Source organism: Nelusetta ayraudi, unplaced genomic scaffold (assembly GCF_046127955.1).
Source record: "Nelusetta ayraudi isolate G7.1 ecotype Tasmania unplaced genomic scaffold, CSIRO-AGI_Nayr_v1 ptg000111l, whole genome shotgun sequence".
NCBI lineage: Eukaryota > Metazoa > Chordata > Actinopteri > Tetraodontiformes > Monacanthidae > Nelusetta > Nelusetta ayraudi.
Window position 1 is genome coordinate 1,515,001 of NW_027466161.1, and position 17,112 is coordinate 1,532,112.

Consider the following 17,112-nt stretch of genomic DNA (forward strand, 5'->3'; position numbering starts at 1 on the left):
GTGTGCTGAGCTCAGTGTTATCACAGTTGTCTCTGGTTCAGCTGGTTCGGGACCATCAGAGGGGAGACGGAGCAGAAACACTGCTGGATAACTTTCAACTTTACAAACCCGCAGCAAACTACCTGAACACACAACCAGTTTATTGATTCACCACGATGCCTGGAGGCATCTCCACTGTCTACCAGGAGAAACGTTTGACTGGAATGGAAACAAACACTGCTGCTGCTGCTGCTGCTGAGAAGATGATGATGGAGCACCATGCAAAAGGAGCCAGAAAAGAAAAACATGTCATATTGATGTCAATAATGTGTTGTAATAATAATAATGCTGTATCTTGGGGGGCAATAAAACATATCTCCTATCAGCCACAGCCAGTGATGTGGGTTCCACTTGATATGGCTCAGCTGGTTCTGGTTTTCCCCTGTCACAGGGGGCAAAGTCACTACAGAGCAGCACCCAGCTGGGTCCAATCATCATTGAGATGACGGTGATGATCTGCAGATGCAGTGAAGCGGAGCAGCAGCAATCCTGGTGCCAGACTCTGCTCACCTGCCTGCCACAGTCATGTTGTAGCATCAGGGCCTCATGCCCACTAACAAGCTGAACGCCCATTCACAGAGGATGCTAATGCTAAAGCACTAATTTATGACCAAGTGTGCAAATCACAGAAGTGTCAGTGTTGTGCGGCTGCTTCGGAAAGTGGTTTGAAATGGCGGCAGGCGACAACCTGAACTCTGCCAAGTAGTTAGAAGGGAAAACTACCAGAGTGAGTTCAGCTGCAGGACGATGACGTCAAAAGGCAGAGACGCATCAATGTGTTGCTTAAGAACCATTCGGCCTCCAGGGGGCATTAGTGCTGCCACTCATACAATCAGATGCAGTGACCCAGTTTTACCAACAGGCTAAACCAAAAGAATATGGTCCATGACTGGATTCAAACGCTGGTCAAATTAAAATGCTTTGCTGCATACCAATATGCAGCACCTAGTACAGTTGTATTTACTAAAATGTGTGGTAGAAATCTCCTTGGCTGAGGATGGGGTTATGTGAACAACAATTGAAAACCTGAAGAACTAAACTGAATGTTGCCCCAGTCTCAGACTGTAGAAGTCTTAATGTAGAAGAGTTACGTTGATTCAAGTGGACTTGTTCTTTATGTATAATAGAATAGATGTACTTGGGGAAACTACGCTAACAAATCACCGTTGACCCCAGTGATGGCCAAGGAGTCGGTCAAACATCTGCCTGGATTACTGATCTGGACAACTGGATTACTGTCATACTGAAGCAAATCTAAATGGGCTGATTGTTACCTTTCTGGAGGTGAATGATGTCAGGGAAGTTGGCCAGCAGGCCCTGGTAGAGCGACAGCTTGTCCAGCATGTGGAAGAGGTCGTTCTTGGGCTGCTCAGCAAACATCTCGCCGATGTTCTCGTAGGTGCGTCCCGTGTGGGAGATGGCCTGGTTGAGGGGCTCCGAGCAGTGTGGGGGGTCCAGGGCGAAGGATTGGCTGACCGACTGGAAGGCGTTGCCCAGCCGCTGGAACTCCTTCCTGAAGCCGCCCAGGTGCTTCCTTACCAGCTCCGAGGCCACGTGGGTCAGCTGCATCACGCTGTCGTCCATCTTCTTGGCGAAAGCCTTGAAGGCGTCGACGCGCTCCTCCACGTCCTGCAGGTCCTGGTGCTCGGTGGGGATGTGCAGGGTCAGCATGAAGTGGGCACCCACCATCTCGTCCTTCTCCGCCCGCCTCTTGCCCAGCTTCCACTGCTTGTCGTCGGCGCAGATGAGGAAGTGCTCGAAGCCCTCGTACTGGGCCAGCACCGGGTGGCTGGTCATGTGGTTCATCCACAGTATCAGCCGCCTCTTGCGCTTCTCGATGAAGTCCTCCTCGAAGCGGCCCGTAGCCTGCTTCTCGGGCAGGTGGGGCACCGAGATGACGGTGAACTTGTGCAGCAGGCGGTTGTATAGCCAGTCAAAGTGTTTGTAGCGGCGGTAGACAGGCCGGCCGGTGTGGCTGGGGGTGACCCGGTACGAGATGTAGGTCTTGATGCCCTTGAACTTGGTCTGCTTGGTGGGGTCCTCCACGGAGCAGGACAGGGGCTGAGGACTCTCCTTCCAGCAGGGCCCCTGGGGGCCCATCTCGATGCCGTATGACTCTGCGATCTTGGCCATCATGGGCACGTCGCCCAGCACGAAGGCCTCCACGCCCGAACGGACGAAGCTGGAGAACCTGTTGAGGTTCCTGCCCACCATGCTGCCCTTCCTGGAGCTGGACATGCTATCCGTGTGCGGTCTGGGCCGGTAGTGCACGTCCGGGTGGTTGGACGGGGGGCTCTGGTGTCCGTTGGCCCCGGGGCTCCTGGCCTGGTCCGAGTCGTCCACCACCGTCGAGCGGTCGTCCCAGTCGTCCCAGTCGTCGTCGTCGTCGTCGTAGTAGGCCGTCGGTGAGAAGGAGTCGTTGCCCAGCGACCCGGCCGGGCTGATGGAGCAGTCGGTTACGTTGGAGTTGGAGCGGGTGCGAATGATCTCCACGTAGGAGGCGGGGAAAAGGCCCTTCTCCCCGCGACTGTTCTGGCCCTGGAACCAGCCGTCCACCGAGTTCTCGTCAAAGATGAGCAGCTCCTCGTTCTCCTGGATGTTGATCTCTTCCTTGTTCTCGCTCAGGAACGTGTAGAGCGCTTTAGCTTTCACCGCCATCTCGACACCACCGACCTCAAAAAGTCTACATGCGCGTGTGCAGACTGAAGTCCTGATGCATGCCCAGCTCACTGGGAACAGCTGACTCTGGCTCGCTGCATTGAAAAGATCACCTCAAATCACATCACAGCAGCCAACCCTAACCCTCAGGTGTGCAAATCCAACGATCTGTCGGTCCAAACACACACACACACACACACACACACACACACACACACGCACACACGCACACACACGTACTCGCGACGTCGTTACTAGTTACTACGGCGTAACTATTCCTCGTCTCCGTCAAGGAAAAGCTAGAATGTTCCTCTTGACGCCACCAGCATCCCCAGCCCACTGAAGATCTCCATCTACAACAACAAAACTACACCTCAACGCCGACTACGAAGGCATTTAACACCGCAAATCCCCGCTGTACTCACGCTACTCTGCGCGCGTCACAAACGAACCCGAGACTGTTTGAACAGAGAGCCGCGACTGCGGGTTGAATCCTCACACTGACTGACTCGTCTGCACCTCGCCTGGATCATCTGAATCAGGAGCCCAGTCTCAACAAATCCTCAGCAAAATGCTTCCAAGATGACGCGGTCGGACGTCAATTATGTATTTTAAAAACAATAATAATAACAGGTGGATGAGTGCTGGTATCCTGTTGCCAGTGTGACTTCGCTCCGCATTCCCTCAGACTGAAACTTGTGTTTTCCTTGTAAACAGGTTCCTGCTCATCTCCAGTCGCTCTCGCAGATGGAATGAAAAAAGCTCCGCCATTCGGATCAATTCTCTTTGCAATATCATCGATAAAGTGCCGAGGCCGCTCCTGTTGTTCCCTTCGCCTTACTCCTGCGAGCGTTGCAACAAAGTAACTCTTTCCATGACGCGAGGCTCGTACAATTGAAGGCAAGTTTGCCTCTTTTTCATCAGCCCCTTTATGTCCTCCGAAGGATGGGGGGAAGGTGGCTCAGAACCGCCCCCAGCAGGACAACCGGACCATTGCCTCGGTGCTTTCAAGGGGCGGCGTTGAACTAGTTTCATCTCTTGAAAAGTGGCTTTATGTAATCATGCTTTTGCGCATACGATACATTACACACGAATAAGAATATGTCGTGCATTTAAAGGCCTGTTTTAAAGTATCTGAAAGGTCAGAATGAGAGCAATTTACTGAGGTCCAATACATTTATTTTTTAATATTATCACAAGCATGATACAGTATGAACATTTCAGGTTTTTGATTCATTTCAGCTTTGCGGAATGTGTTTTTGAAAGCAGGACTAATTTTAACGCAGAACATTTTCATTCCTCGGATCGTCTGTTTAATGCGCCCACATTAACTCCGGACAACTTTTCACTGAACCGGCGGCCAACCAAAATTGTCGCGGTCCCGCCACGCCCATTTCATCACACGACACGCCCCCTAAAGTGCTAAAATTGACTTCAACTGGATTAAAACGTTGTGTTTCTTGGACGAAACAAAAAGAAGCCGTTTTATAAACACGCGTTTCCGTATTGTGAGGAAGTAACACAACCTTTGATCGACCCTCAATACAAAAGCGACAGGATGCATCATTTAGTGGGCGTGTTCTCTGCTGACGCGTTTCCGCCTTTGGCCGGAAGATGGACTCGTGAGGCTAGTGCTAGCACGTGCTAGCTTCTTCCTGCTATCAAGGTATCTGTGCAGCTTCTGTGATATGACCGAGATGGTCTTGTTTAGATTGTAGTTGTCTAACAAAGTGCAGTTGAGTTAAAGTGGCATTGTTTGGCGCTGAATGGAGCTTTTCTGAAAGCTGATGCTAGCAGGTGTGCTAACTAGCCTGCTAGCCTGGAGGACATAGCAGTCCGAGCCCGGGCTTTTCATAGTGAGCAAGAACCATGGGCAGGAACCTGCTGTTAGTGTTTATTAATGATCAGGAAAGACTCCTATTGAATCCAAAGAACAGGCTACTGTAGTTCATGTCAACAAAACACCTTGTGTCGTGGTTAGTGTGTGAACAGCATCTTTACTTCAGTGAAAGTGGTGAAATGTAGACATTGTGATTCTGTACAAAAATGTGTCAATGACACAAAACGATTTGTGAAATTTTATCTTTTCAAAATATATCTACAAATAATTATGATACAGCATTTGCCCCATAAAGCAATGGTATCTTCACTGCTTTTATGTAATTAGGGTTTTACAATTAAATGAATAAAATGTGTTGTTCTGTGTATTGTTTTTGCCTTCATTTTTAAGTTGGAATTCAGTAGTTTTAATTTGACATGAAGTTAAACTATGAGCCAATAACCAGTGCAGTTAATAATGATCTGACTTGTATGGTTTCAGTGTGTTGCAGTGGCTGGGCCCCCATGGAGCAGCTGACGGAGGCCCTCTCGGCCAGCTTCGCTGTGTCCCGCCAGCCCAACAGCACCGCCGCCCCGCACCCTCGGCTGGCCCAGTACAAGAGCAGGTACAGCGCGCTGGAGCAGAGCGAGCGCCGCCGCCACTTCCTGCAGCTGCAGAAAAGGTGCGTTCGACACTCAAGTCCAAGACGATTGGGCTGTTTGTTTTTTTGTTTGTTTGTTGTTGTTCCATTAGTTGCATTCTTCTTGTATCGACTCATCAGTTTTAAATGTTTGTGTGTCTGACGGCAGCGTCCATCTCCCTCACAAGGTGCCCTGCTGTTGTGTCCTTTAGTTGTTTTGTTTGTTTTAATTTGATTTCATTCATTTAAATTAATTGAAACCAAACAATTAGACACTAAAACAACCGTATACATTGAATGAGGGCACAATGAATTCCTTTCAGTTTGTGTTGTTGTTGTTGCTCCGTGGTTAAAACGCAAGGGTTGGATTGTGTTTCTGCTTGTGATGACAGTAAAAGGTTGAGCTGTGTGAACCATGCACGGCGGCTGGCCGATGGCGACTGGACGGGGGCGGATAGCGAGGAGGAGGTGGAGCAGCAGCAGGAGAACATGGAGAAGCAGATTGGAGGGGAGCAGCAGGAGGACGGGAAGACTGAGGAAGAGGAGATGGAGGTGGAGAGGAGGAAACCAAGAAGCTACGCAAACCAGGTCCAGTCTCGTCCAGTGTGTTGGCAAAAAAAAAAATTGTGAATGATATTTATTAAAAATGTAATATTAGACCTGAAAGACCTTGTTTAACATTAGACAGGTTGATCTGAAAGACCTTGTTGGGGCCATTAGTGACAGTAATGTATGTGTATAAAGGCTTTCAGGGGGTCTAATGGGTTCATCAGAACCCCTGTGTTTGGCCCACTGGTCTGGTTTCAGCCGTCGGTTCACTTCTGTCCTTGGTGCTGTTGGATGAGAAATGTTAGGGGGCGCTATAGTGTCCAGGATGGCAGCGCTGCAACTGCACATTCAGTGAAATGAAGGTGGTTGTGTTTGCAGCTCATGCTGTCGGAGTGGCTGGTGGACGTCCCCTCAGACCTGGACTCTGATTGGCTGATGGTGGTCTGTCCTGTGGGGAAGAGATCCCTCATCGTCGCCTCCAAGGTGACCACACAACGCACCTGATACACAAACACTGATTAAACCCTAGCAACGTGTTTAGAAGCACTAACAGAGATCATTGTGTTGATACTCGGCCGAGTTACAAAAAGCAAGATGGTCTTGTGAAACTACGGTGCAGTGGAGTCAGTTTGCCTCTGTGCACTCTGTCTGCTCTCACCTCTTTATTTGTTGTTGTTGTTGTTCAGGGTTGCACTGCAGCGTACACCAAGAGTGGACATTGTGTCAACCGTTTCCCCTCACGGCTGCCTGGCGGCTCCCGAAAAAACTCAGCCAGGGGCAAAGGTAGGCGACCCCTGTGACCCCTGTGATCCCTGTGACTCTGCGACCCCTGTGACATAAATAAAGTGTGTGTGTGTCCACTGCAGACTACACAATCCTGGACTGCATCTACAGTGAGGTGGACCGGACCTACTACATCCTGGACGTGATGTGCTGGAGAGGCCACTCTGTCTACGACTGCCCTGTAAGACTGCTGCTGCTGCTCCAGCTCCAGCTCCATTCTCTACAATGCTTCTCTCATTGGTGAACTGGGCAGTCAGGCCCACAGCCCCAGACTTTCATTATTTTTCCAGAAGAAGGTTCCTGGTGTGAGCAGCAGCATCTTCTTGTCTTGTCCACAGACTGACTTCCGCTTCTACTGGCTGCAGACCAAAGTGGAGGAGACGGACGGCCTATCAGAGATTGCCAACATCAACCCAGTAAGTCTTCAAACTTACTCTTGACCCCTCCCACCCACCCCCCTTCCAGTTCACTCCACTGTGAGAAGGAAGCAACTTCATGGAAACCAAGGAGATGTTTGAGGCCAACTTGATTCGAAGTTTTCACTGAGCTGTTAAATCTTCCTGAGCCACAAATCCTGGAGATCCTGGAGAAAATCTACAAGTTATTATTTAACCAAGCAGTCACTCAGTTCTCCAGCTTCCAGGAAGTCACAGTCAACTTTGAGCTTCTGCTTCTTGATGTCCTGTAGTCCAGCAGGTTGTGAATGGCAGCCTGGTTCTGCTCCTGGCAGAACCAGCTGGTTCTGCTCCTCCAGGTTCAGCAGCTGACGTTCTCCTGCTGCTGCTGCTCTGCTTTGACCCCACAGTTCCGCTTTGTGAGCCTGAGGAACAGCCAGTGCAGCGCGGCCTCCATCCAGGAAGCTCTGGCAGCAGAGTACAGCTTCAGCGTAAGAACCAACACCAACCCTGCTCGTCCTGCTACACACACACACACACACACACACACACACACACACACATTGGTCTCATTCGTATTGTTTATTATTATTATACTGCCCCTGCAGGTGGACGGCCTCCTCTTCTACCACCGGCAGACCCACTACACCCCGGGCACCACCCCCCTGGTGGGCTGGCTCCGCCCCTACATGGTGTGGGACATCCTGGGCCTGGAGGTCCCCGAGGGGCCCCTGGCCCTGCGGCCCTTGGACGCCACCCAGCAGCTGCAGCTCATCGTGGAGCAGAAGAAGAAGACGGAGGTGTGGACCAGTGGCCAGGTGCGGCCGGCGGCCAGCAGCGGCAGCTACGAGCTGGAGCACCTGTCCAAGTCCCAGCTGGAGGTGCAGGCCTCCACTGCAGCTGCACACATGGAGCAGTGAGCAGCAACCTCCACCAGGGGGCAGCACTCACACTGCTGCCTCCCTGTGGGTGCCTCCTTGTAGACCGGTGCAGCAGCTCTCGTGTGTGTGTGTGTGTGTGTGTGTGTGTGTGTGTGTGTGTGTGTGTGTGTGTGTGTGTGTGTGTGTCAGCAGCCGTCAGAGAACTTTTGTTGTTTTTCTTTCTTTCTTTGAACTCAGCGGGGCCTCCTTGTGTCAGTTCAGTTTGACAGCAGAAGATGAGAGAGGTCACTTGAGTTCATTCAATACTGCATCAGACTTCAGTGTTTTCAACTGTGAGCATCTTGCCATGAGAATACTGTGGTTGGAGGGAGAGGCTGTGAGCTGCTCACTGTTGCCTCAGTCTGTCAGTCTCATGCTTTGGAACTTTTAGGATTGGATGTTGAATTTGAATCGGATTTGATGATTTTAAAGTGTCTCAATAAATGTATTTTAATGTTTTTCAAGTTGTGTGATTGAAGTCATTATTATTATTATTATGAGTTCTAATGTATTCTGCCTTAAACCTACCAGTAGTTTCTTCTTTTAGATACAATCAAGAAGCAAACCACCTTGTTAATTTGACCTGCTACAGTTCCAATACACTGAAGATGCCGTGTTGAAGCTGTGCTGCTCCGTTCCTGCTGGTGGCGCCGCTCGTCGTCAGCACGTTGTGCTGCTTGTGTTAGTGTGCAGACATGAGAGGCGGAAGGTTTCTGCCACCTGTTGGCGACACGGAGCCACTTCCATCTCTTCCAGCGGCCTCCACTTCCTCCTCTCTGCATCTTTTTCACACAGCTGCTCCACTAAATGTCCCAAATATCCACCCGCCTCATTATCGCCGAGATACTGTGACCACTGACGCTCACGACGGAAAACACTTTTTTTGGGCTCCTGTATCTATTGGAACTGATATTGATTGCTACAGCCTTCGTCAGTATCATAAAGCAAGTCAAGAATAAATGAGAAGCAGTGAAATAAAAGCAGTATTCTGAGTATTTTTCCATTTCTTAATAGCGGCGTGTTGGCTTCAGATTGAGGTCAAGTGCACGTGTTGATCTGACTTGTGATAAACTGGCTGGAAAAGAAGATCATTTTCCACTGAATTCATTTCTCGGCAAAACGCAGCAGCTTGAGTCGTTTTTCCGTGGAAATAAACGTATTTTTGGCTCTGGTGGTTTTTGTTGAAGATGCGACGTGAAGCGATGCAAACGGCGACGCCAACCCTTGACACGATTCTGCAGGACAGGCAGTTTTACAACAACGTGTTTGTTCGTCGACGGCTTCTCAGTCTGAGTCACAAGAAATGCGAGCGCAGTCAGAGGAAGGAAAGTCTAACATGTGGTAACGGCGAGAACTCTGTTCTGAGTCAGTGAAGCGACGACTTTCCAGGAACTGAGCGAGCTGCCAGTTCACCGTCGGGCCTTTTGAGGGCGCCCCCATGTTCGGCGCCTCTCCCTTCCATCGCTATGACAAAGAATTTGTCCATTTTTGAAGGAGGGAAGCAGATTTGCAGTTTCACACAGTCAGTCGGATGTGACGATCGCACTCCTGTGTGAAATACTTCACGTACAAACACGGTGAGAAATGTTTGACTTCAGGACCGATCGCAGCTGGAGCCGCAATATCACTTGAATTCATCCTTTCTCTCGTGCAGTTCAAACATCTACCACAGGGGGGACAAACTGTTGCGCAGGCAGGCGCAGGCCGGGTGCAGAGCGCTGGGACGTTAGCAAAGTTGCAAAGGTAGCAAAGTTGCAACCAAATCAGTATCTTTGAAGCCACACGATATTTAGCTCTTACAACCTCTTAGAACCTCCTAGAACCACCCAGAACCACCTAGACCACCAGGGTGTTTAGCTCTTAGAACCATCCAGAACCACCCAGAACCACCTAGACCACCAGGGTGTTTAGCTCTTAGAACCATCCAGAACCACCTAGACCACCAGGGTGTTTAGCTCTTTATTGAAATGACTCTGAAAACACTGGGAACATGGAGGAGGTGCAGCTGTTTGATGACTGACTGACTGTTAATATAATTTCTTCAAGTTCAGCTCAAATTAAAAAGCTTTAACCGGCCTCATATGGCCCCCAGGCCATAGTTTTCCCATCCCTGTTAGTGCAGCTTTTAGGTCTTGAACTTATGATGCACACGATGGCACTTAGAGAGGAAACATCAAAGGAAGCAGCTGACAGCTGATTTTTTTTGTGCCTGTTCTGGCATGGCTAGCTAAGCTAAGCTAAGCTAACCCCTGCCTATTGTTTCACATTTAAAGGCCCAGGCTGTGTAAATGTAAAGATAAATGAAAGGCTTGTGTGTTTTTGTGATCGTGTCTATATTTATATATTTTAGTTTACATTTTTCACATTGGGCCTTTACATTGACGCTGATGTAAAGATGAACGATTACATTTACCACACACACGGCAATGCTCGAGCACAGAGCAGGAAGTACATTACGCAACAACTATAAACTGTTCTTGTGTTGTGTTGTGTTGAGCCAGAAGGGGTGTTGTGGTCAGGAATTGACCCTAGGTGGGCGGGACAACGGCTCCACCAATCACAATTCCTCAAATCCCAGTCAGCTGATTGAGTAGGAAGTCTTTTGTTGTCCTTTCCCGCTTCCCTTTGTTCCTCAGCGAAGACTTTCTCACGCCTCCTTGATTGACACCTCTGCTGCACACTCGCTTCACGTGACAGAAAACACACACCTGATGTAAACAAAACCTACAACCTCCGACGCACAGTGGTGGACGAAAACACCAAGGAAGTATGTTTGACGGAGAGGTGTCAGCAGCATCAAGAATCCCCAGCAGCCTTGCTACACTGGAATTTAGGGCCTGATGGTGTGTTTGCAGTTATCCCGAAAAACCTCAAGGGATGTGAGGCTTCAGTCAAACAGGAAATACAATCATCAGAGAGCAGAAAAGCCTCCATTATGTTGATTTGTGGAGGCTGATGATGATGTGAAGTCTCTGCTGCCGCTGCCGCCGCTGCTGCAGTGGAATCCTGCAGCTCAGATTACAGCCACGCTGCCTCCTGCTGGCAGCTGATGATGTCACACTCTTTCTGGACAGTATCAGATCAGGACTGCAGGATATTTTTTATTATTTAAATTTCATATACACCCATCTACCCACCCACCCACCCACACATACACATACACACACATATTCACTGATGGTGACTAAAGTGTCTTTAAGAGACCATTGTCTAATATCACTTTTGCCAATATTCTTATATTCCCACTGTCTTGATGGTATTCCTCCCACTGATCTGGAGTTTTGGCGGTTGAAACTTTTTAAACTGTTGTTGTTATCTCAGGGCTGACCTGCTGACTTACCTTTGCAAACACATGTTTGCAAACCTCACACAGAAGTCTGCTTGTTAAACTCAACTTTAAATGCCAGTTTAGTTTTGGAAGGACACAAAAATCAAACAGTTGACGTTAAAACGGTCTGTTTAAACATTGTCGTTGATCACCGTCACTGTTTGCAAATAGACCCAAACACACTGGAAGTGTGTCTTGTGCAAAGCTCTCAACAACAACACAGCGAGTCGAGGGGAGCACAGTTGTGTCTTTATCGTCTCCGGGCCTCAAACTGCACAACCCAAAATGGTGATTTTCCTCTTTAACTTTCTATTTTTATGAATGAAGGCGGAGGTCACAAGCTCTTTTCTCCCCTCCCCCTTCAATTCCACTCTCGGCCACCAGGGGGTGGGTGACCTGCAAAAAAGAGCGTGTTTTTGGGAGGTGGGGTGGGGGGTGCAGCTGTGGGTCTCCTGCCTCGTCACACGTTCATCCAAGGTTCTAAAACACCGGAAACCTCCTGGGTCTGCTGGAGTGGAGCAGCAGCAGCAGCAGCGGAGGAGGAGGAGGAGCCGCAGGCGGAGTGACACCGCGTAGTTACAGGCTGCTGGAGCAGCAGCAGCAGCAGTCACAGCACAGCACAGCACAGCAGAGCAGCAGCAGCAGTAACTCGGCTGCTCTCAGCTCAGCCTCTTTTCGTGTTGCTCTGTTTTTTCGTCGGTGGTGCAATCTGCCTCCGCCTCTTCTCCTCCTCTTCCTCCCGTCGGTCGGACGGTGACCGGGGCCGTTTGACCGCTTCTCTCACTCGGTCAGTGAGACGTCGCAGTTGAATCGAGGAGCCTCTTAACACCGCCCCCCCCCTTCACTAGCACCGCCCATATCCCCGCCGGACGGCAGACACCTCCGTCATCGTCCATGCTCGGCTCGGTTCGGCTCGGCTCGGCGGACAGACGGTGATCTGAGAAGCGGCCATGGCAGCGGCTCTGTCGGCCGAGGAGGAGCAGGTAGGCCGCGGCCACTTCCGCTCGCTCTCTCTCTCTCTCTCTCTCTCTCTCTCTCTCTCTCTCTGGTTTTTTATTATTTTCCTTTAAAAACGGTCGGACGGGCGGCACCTGGAGGTGGGGGGGCTGCAGCAGCGACCGGCCGCCGGTTGCGAAACTCGGCGAGCAGCGAGCGGAAGTGCTCGATGGATTGTGTGTCGGCCGCGGCTGTGGCGCCTCAGGTTGCACCACCATCACTTCCGCTCCCGGCCCCGAGGCTCAGCGAGGGGGCCGAGTTACCCCTTCTTCCCCTCCGTCCCTACATCGACCCCCCCTCATGGCAGCAGCGCTCCGCTGCAGGAAAAGGCGGCTCGGTTCTGCGGCTTCACGGTGATGTGGCAGCAGAACCACCAGGCTCCCTGGCTGTCGGCGTGCCGAGCCAACCTGTTGGCTGCCGAGTCATGACGTCACTGGACTGTCTTCAAGTTGGCGGTCCACCGCGGTGCTGTTTGATCTTTGTCACATATAAGATGTTGCTGGTGGTTTTTCTCATCTTTGTTCACTGTGGAAAACACGCAAGTCACAAATTGTCACCTTCCTGCTGTCACCTGACTTGTGAATTTTCTTCTTTCTTTGTTAGTAGACAGGATGCTTTGCGTGTTGCTGCTAAGCATCCTGGGAAGTCAGCAAACGTATAAATTTAAGTGTCCAAATTTCACATAAAATATGAAGTTTTTACCCTGGGGTGTTTACTTATTTGAACATCCAACGCCATGGTTGGATGGCAAACCAATGGTTAGCTTGATGCTATAAAACGTCACTTCTGGGGTTGGCCAGCAGGAGGGAACGGCGGTGACGCCACCAGGAAATATGTCGAAGGCTGGACCGTCCACTGTGGTCACCGGGGAGGCGGGTTTGGGTTCATCCTTCTCGGCCTTCCGACGGAGGACGCTTCCTTCGAAGGATGCAGACCCTGAATGGAGACACAGCCACAGTTTCAGCCGCAGTGACTCTGGGATGGCAGCGTTCAGCCAGACGGCTGCCAGTCATCTCTCTTCACTCCCGTCCTCTCTCGCTCATCGTGTCCTGTGATTGGCCCACTTCACTCCTCATCGTCTGGCCAGCAGGAGCCTTATCTGGCCACTCCATTTCCTGTGTGTGTGTGTGTGTGTGTGGGCACAGGGTGGCTCTGGGGAGCACACACAGCGTAGTAGAACTTCATTCTAAAAGCAGCTGTTAGAAGCATTTCCACCATGACTCTGGGGTGTGCGTGTGCGCGTGCGTGCGTGTGTGTGTGTGTGTACTTGGAGTGGAGTGAGAGAAATGGGAGAAGATCACTGCTGACTTCCTGTTTGTGGTATCAGTGATGCCAAATGGAATCACTGAAGTGAAGCTGCAGCCGTGCAACAGTGTCAGTAGATTCCCAGAAGTTGTCATCAGCTGCTGATGGGAAACACACAGACACACAGAAACACTCCCTACTGGAAGAGGTGAGTCGTGTGTGAAGGTGTGACTGGCTCCCAGCCTTCCCACAATGCCCTTCACATCTCACTTCCTGCCTGCTGCGTCAAGACTATCAATGCTGCGTCACTACTGAGTCACCGCTGACTGACTGACTAACTGACTGTTCCAGAAAACAAACCCTTACGATTGCCATGAAAAGCCTGAGCTGAAATCACACCTGGACTCTTCTGATGTCAGCAGCTGTTGGTCACCTGGTTGTGCCGGGTTGAAGAACAGAACAGATAGATACAGAAATGGATCAGCAGGCTCACTCAACTCATTAGCAAAAAAAATCAACCTTGAATCTAGTACAGGCAGGGGCAAACTACGGCCCGGGGGGCATATGCAGCACACTAAGCTTTTTCATCCGGCCCTTCAGCAAAACTTGAAGACATGATATTAACAGTCAGCCATCCAACAGCTGCATCTCCTCCACGTTTCCAGTGTTCAGAGTCATTTCAATAAAGAGCTAAACACCCTGGTGGGGCTTCAAAGACACTGATTTGGTTGCAACTTTGCTTTGCTTCATTTTCCATTGATATTAAAGCAACATGTTTTCTCCATAATATCCTGTGATAGATTGTTTCCTCCTATGAGGTGCTGCCCCCTCCTGGTCTAGATCTTCTTTTTTCTCATGAATCAGTTAATGTAGAGCAGTGTCTTTAAAACAGAACTAGGATTGTGTTGGTGTCAGTTTCCTGCTAAAACCAGCATCTTTGTGGCAACTTGCAGGTATTTGGACAAAGACAATATCAAGGCCAGTTGTGTGTTCCAACATATATCAACTGAAGTGTGTAGGAAGCAAATGAAGTGGGTCTCATTTAATTTGATGGTTGGAAATCAACGGTTAAAGGCAATAAAACCATAATATGACACGTTGAAAAGCTTGACCTTTGACCCTGTCATTGTCTCTCTCTGTTTGTGTTGGCGTAAATACCACACTTTCCACGACAAAGTGTGTGTTGTGAGTGGTAGCAACACCGTTGTGCCTCAGATGTGAGAAGTTGTGGGTTTTTTCCGTCGCAACAATCCAGTGTTGTTTTGTCTTTGGTGCTGTTTCTGAGAAGAATGGAAGTTAATTTATATGTTGGTAATATGTAGATAACTGTCAATAATTCCACTGCTCAAAATATGTCAATATTTGCCTTTTCCTTTCTCACTCTATTAATATTCTATCGTATTAATATTGTTCTTCTCTTTTGCACTACATTGTTGCTGTGATGATGCAGATTTCCCATAATGTGGGATTGTTGAAGGATTCTATTCTGTTCTATTCATGAGATGTCACTGCAGAACCCCGGTCTTCTCCCAGCGATATTTGCCCATCATTGTCTGTATGTGTGCTTTGTGTGTGCGGCTGCTACCCATCACTGCTGTGAATCAGTGAGTCAGTGAATCAATGAGTCAGTGCATCATTCCAGCCTTCATTCATTCATTCATTGTGTTTCAGGACACGTGTTGCGTGTTTCCTCGTCAGCCTTGTTGTATCGTTCTTCAATTTCCATTCATAAACCCAGTGGCTGCAGTTCTGCTCTCCTCCACTAGTTCTCCTCCACTAGTTCTCCTCCTCGAGTTCTCCTCCTCTAGTTCTGCTCCTCTAGTTCTCCTCTAGTTCTCCTCTAGTTCTCCTCCTCTAGTTCACCTCTAGTTCTCCTCCTCGAGTTCTCCTCCTCTAGTTCTCCTCTAGTTGTCCTCCTCTAGTTCTCCTCCTCTAGTTCTCCTCTAGTTCTCCTCCTCTAGTTCTCCTCTAGTTCTCCTCCTAGTTCTCCTCTAGTTCTCCTCCTCTAGTTCTCCTCCTAGTTCTCCTCTAGTTCTCCTCCTCTAGTTCTTCTCCTCTAGTTCTTCTCTAGTTCTCCTCCTCTAGTTCACCTCTAGTTCTCCTCCTCTAGTTCTTCTCCTCTAGTTCTCCACTAGTTCTCCACTAGTTCTCCTCCTCTAGTTTTCCTCTAGTGCTCCACTAGTTCTCCTCCTCTAGTTCTCCACTAGTTCTCCTCCTCTAGTTCTCTAGTTCTCCCCCTGAGCACCTCATTCTTCTGGGTCAGGCTCAGCCTTCTGGCTACTGTGACCTCATTTTACAGCTGAGCTACAAAACCAAACAACAACTTCCTCTCCATTCACAGTTCAGTGGGAGCCAGCCAGACCGATCGATTGGCTATTGATTGTCGTTCTAATCAATGTGCACCAGGCTCACAGTCTGGAGGACATTGCGTCACAAACTTTAATTTCAGATTTCGCACCACTCGTACACTGGCCGCAAATAAAGAATAGAACCAGGTCAAGAGTGTCTGTAAACTTTTGTGTCTGCAGAATTATAGAAGATTCTAATAGAATAGAATAGAAACCTTTATTATTTGCACTATTTTGTTGCTGTAATTATTTGCATAATTACAGCAACAAAATAGTGCAAAAGAAGATGATTAGACGCATGGTTCAATATATTCAGTATAGTAAAGAGATTAGATTAGATTAGGTCTTCTTATTGTTATTAGATGAAGTTTTCTTCAAATGGAAGTTCTCACAAATGTTTCTATCCCTGGAGGACTGAGATGAATCTCCTCCGCTGCTCCCATCAGTCTCCAGGAGGGAGAGGAGAACCAAACATCCCAGCTTCTTCTGAACACAGTGGGGTCACTGGAGGTCATCTGTAGGCGTCTCCTTAAAAGACAGAGGGAGAGAGAGAGGGAGGGAGAGACAAGCTCCTCTTCCTCTTCCTCCACTTGGAGCTTTTTCTGTTGCTTGAGTTCAAAGATTGTTGTTGTTCCTTGAGATGATAGAAAGCTTTCTCAACTGTATTTTCCCAATGTGACGATGAGAATTGTTGCCCAGTGTTTTCAAGTCAATCCAGTTTTCAGTAGGAGTCTTTCTAATGAAGGAAGATGAAGCAAAACGACTTCAGAGGAATTGAATGGACTCTGGGTTATGGTCAGGGAGTGAGGAGGATTGGCTGCAGTCATGTCAAAGGGTCAGTGGCCTCCTGGGATGCTGCTTGTGTTCTCCATCACTGCCAGTCAGTGATGATGGTTCTGGTGGGGTCCAGAAGCTTCAGGGAACAACAGATGGGATGGAAGTCTGGCCAGTCAGAGGAGGTTCTGTGGAGTCGGGGGTGATGGAGGGGGGTCATGATCAGCCAGTCAGGTGCACTCATCTCTCTCTCTCTCTCTCTCTCTGGCTCTCTCTCTCCTGCATGCTGAGTGGAAGTTGCACAGTAGCATCTTGTCTCCATCGTTCTGTATTCTGAGGAGAGCAGAGTCGACCACTTCCTGTCCGCTGCTGCTGCCTCACTGGCTCCTCTGTTCCCTCCTACCACTGACCACTGGGGGTGGGGTGCGCTGTCCAATGGTTGGTCCACTTCCTCTACATCAGCAGCACGCCTTCTCTTGGTTGTCAGTCCCAGTGAAACTGGAGTTCAACTGTGTGAGCGAGCAGGTTGTGATTGAAATCACAGCCACGTCCATAGTGAGAGAAATACAGTCTGCCTATCTGCCTGCCTGCCTGCCTGTCTGTCTGTCTGTCTGTCTG

At 49.4% G+C, this 17,112-nt stretch overlaps 2 protein-coding genes across 2 annotated transcripts in view; one reads left to right on the forward strand and one right to left on the reverse strand.

Annotated features, from left to right (window-relative positions):
• snx33 (sorting nexin 33) overlaps positions 1–3,637 on the reverse strand; it is a 13,071-nt gene extending 9,434 nt beyond the window's left edge. Inside the window, exon 1 of the mRNA XM_076049265.1 lies at positions 1,314–3,637. Within this exon, the coding sequence (XP_075905380.1) occupies positions 1,314–2,697 (1,384 nt within the window). The 5' untranslated portion in view covers positions 2,698–3,637. The remainder of the gene's footprint in view (positions 1–1,313) is intronic.
• A 537-nt stretch (positions 3,638–4,174) lies between these two features.
• snupn (snurportin 1) lies at positions 4,175–8,889 on the forward strand. The gene is made up of 9 exons (XM_076049272.1): positions 4,175–4,363; positions 5,018–5,198; positions 5,549–5,744; positions 6,084–6,188; positions 6,392–6,488; positions 6,572–6,669; positions 6,827–6,904; positions 7,294–7,374; positions 7,492–8,889. The coding sequence occupies exons 2-9, from the start codon at positions 5,041–5,043 to the stop codon at positions 7,801–7,803; spliced, it is 1,125 nt and encodes a 374-aa protein (XP_075905387.1). The 5' UTR covers positions 4,175–4,363; positions 5,018–5,040; the 3' UTR covers positions 7,804–8,889.
• The last annotated feature ends 8,223 nt before the right edge of the window (positions 8,890–17,112 follow it).

Coding starts and splice junctions, on each gene's coding strand:
- snupn (XM_076049272.1), top strand. CDS start 5,041: ATGGAGCAGCTGACGGAGGCCCTCTCGGCCAGCTTCGCTGTGTCCCGC. Junction 5,745..6,083: donor CAAGAAGCTACGCAAACCAG/GTCCAGTCTCGT, acceptor TTGTGTTTGCAG/CTCATGCTGTCGGAGTGGCT. Junction 6,489..6,571: donor AAACTCAGCCAGGGGCAAAG/GTAGGCGACCCC, acceptor TGTCCACTGCAG/ACTACACAATCCTGGACTGC.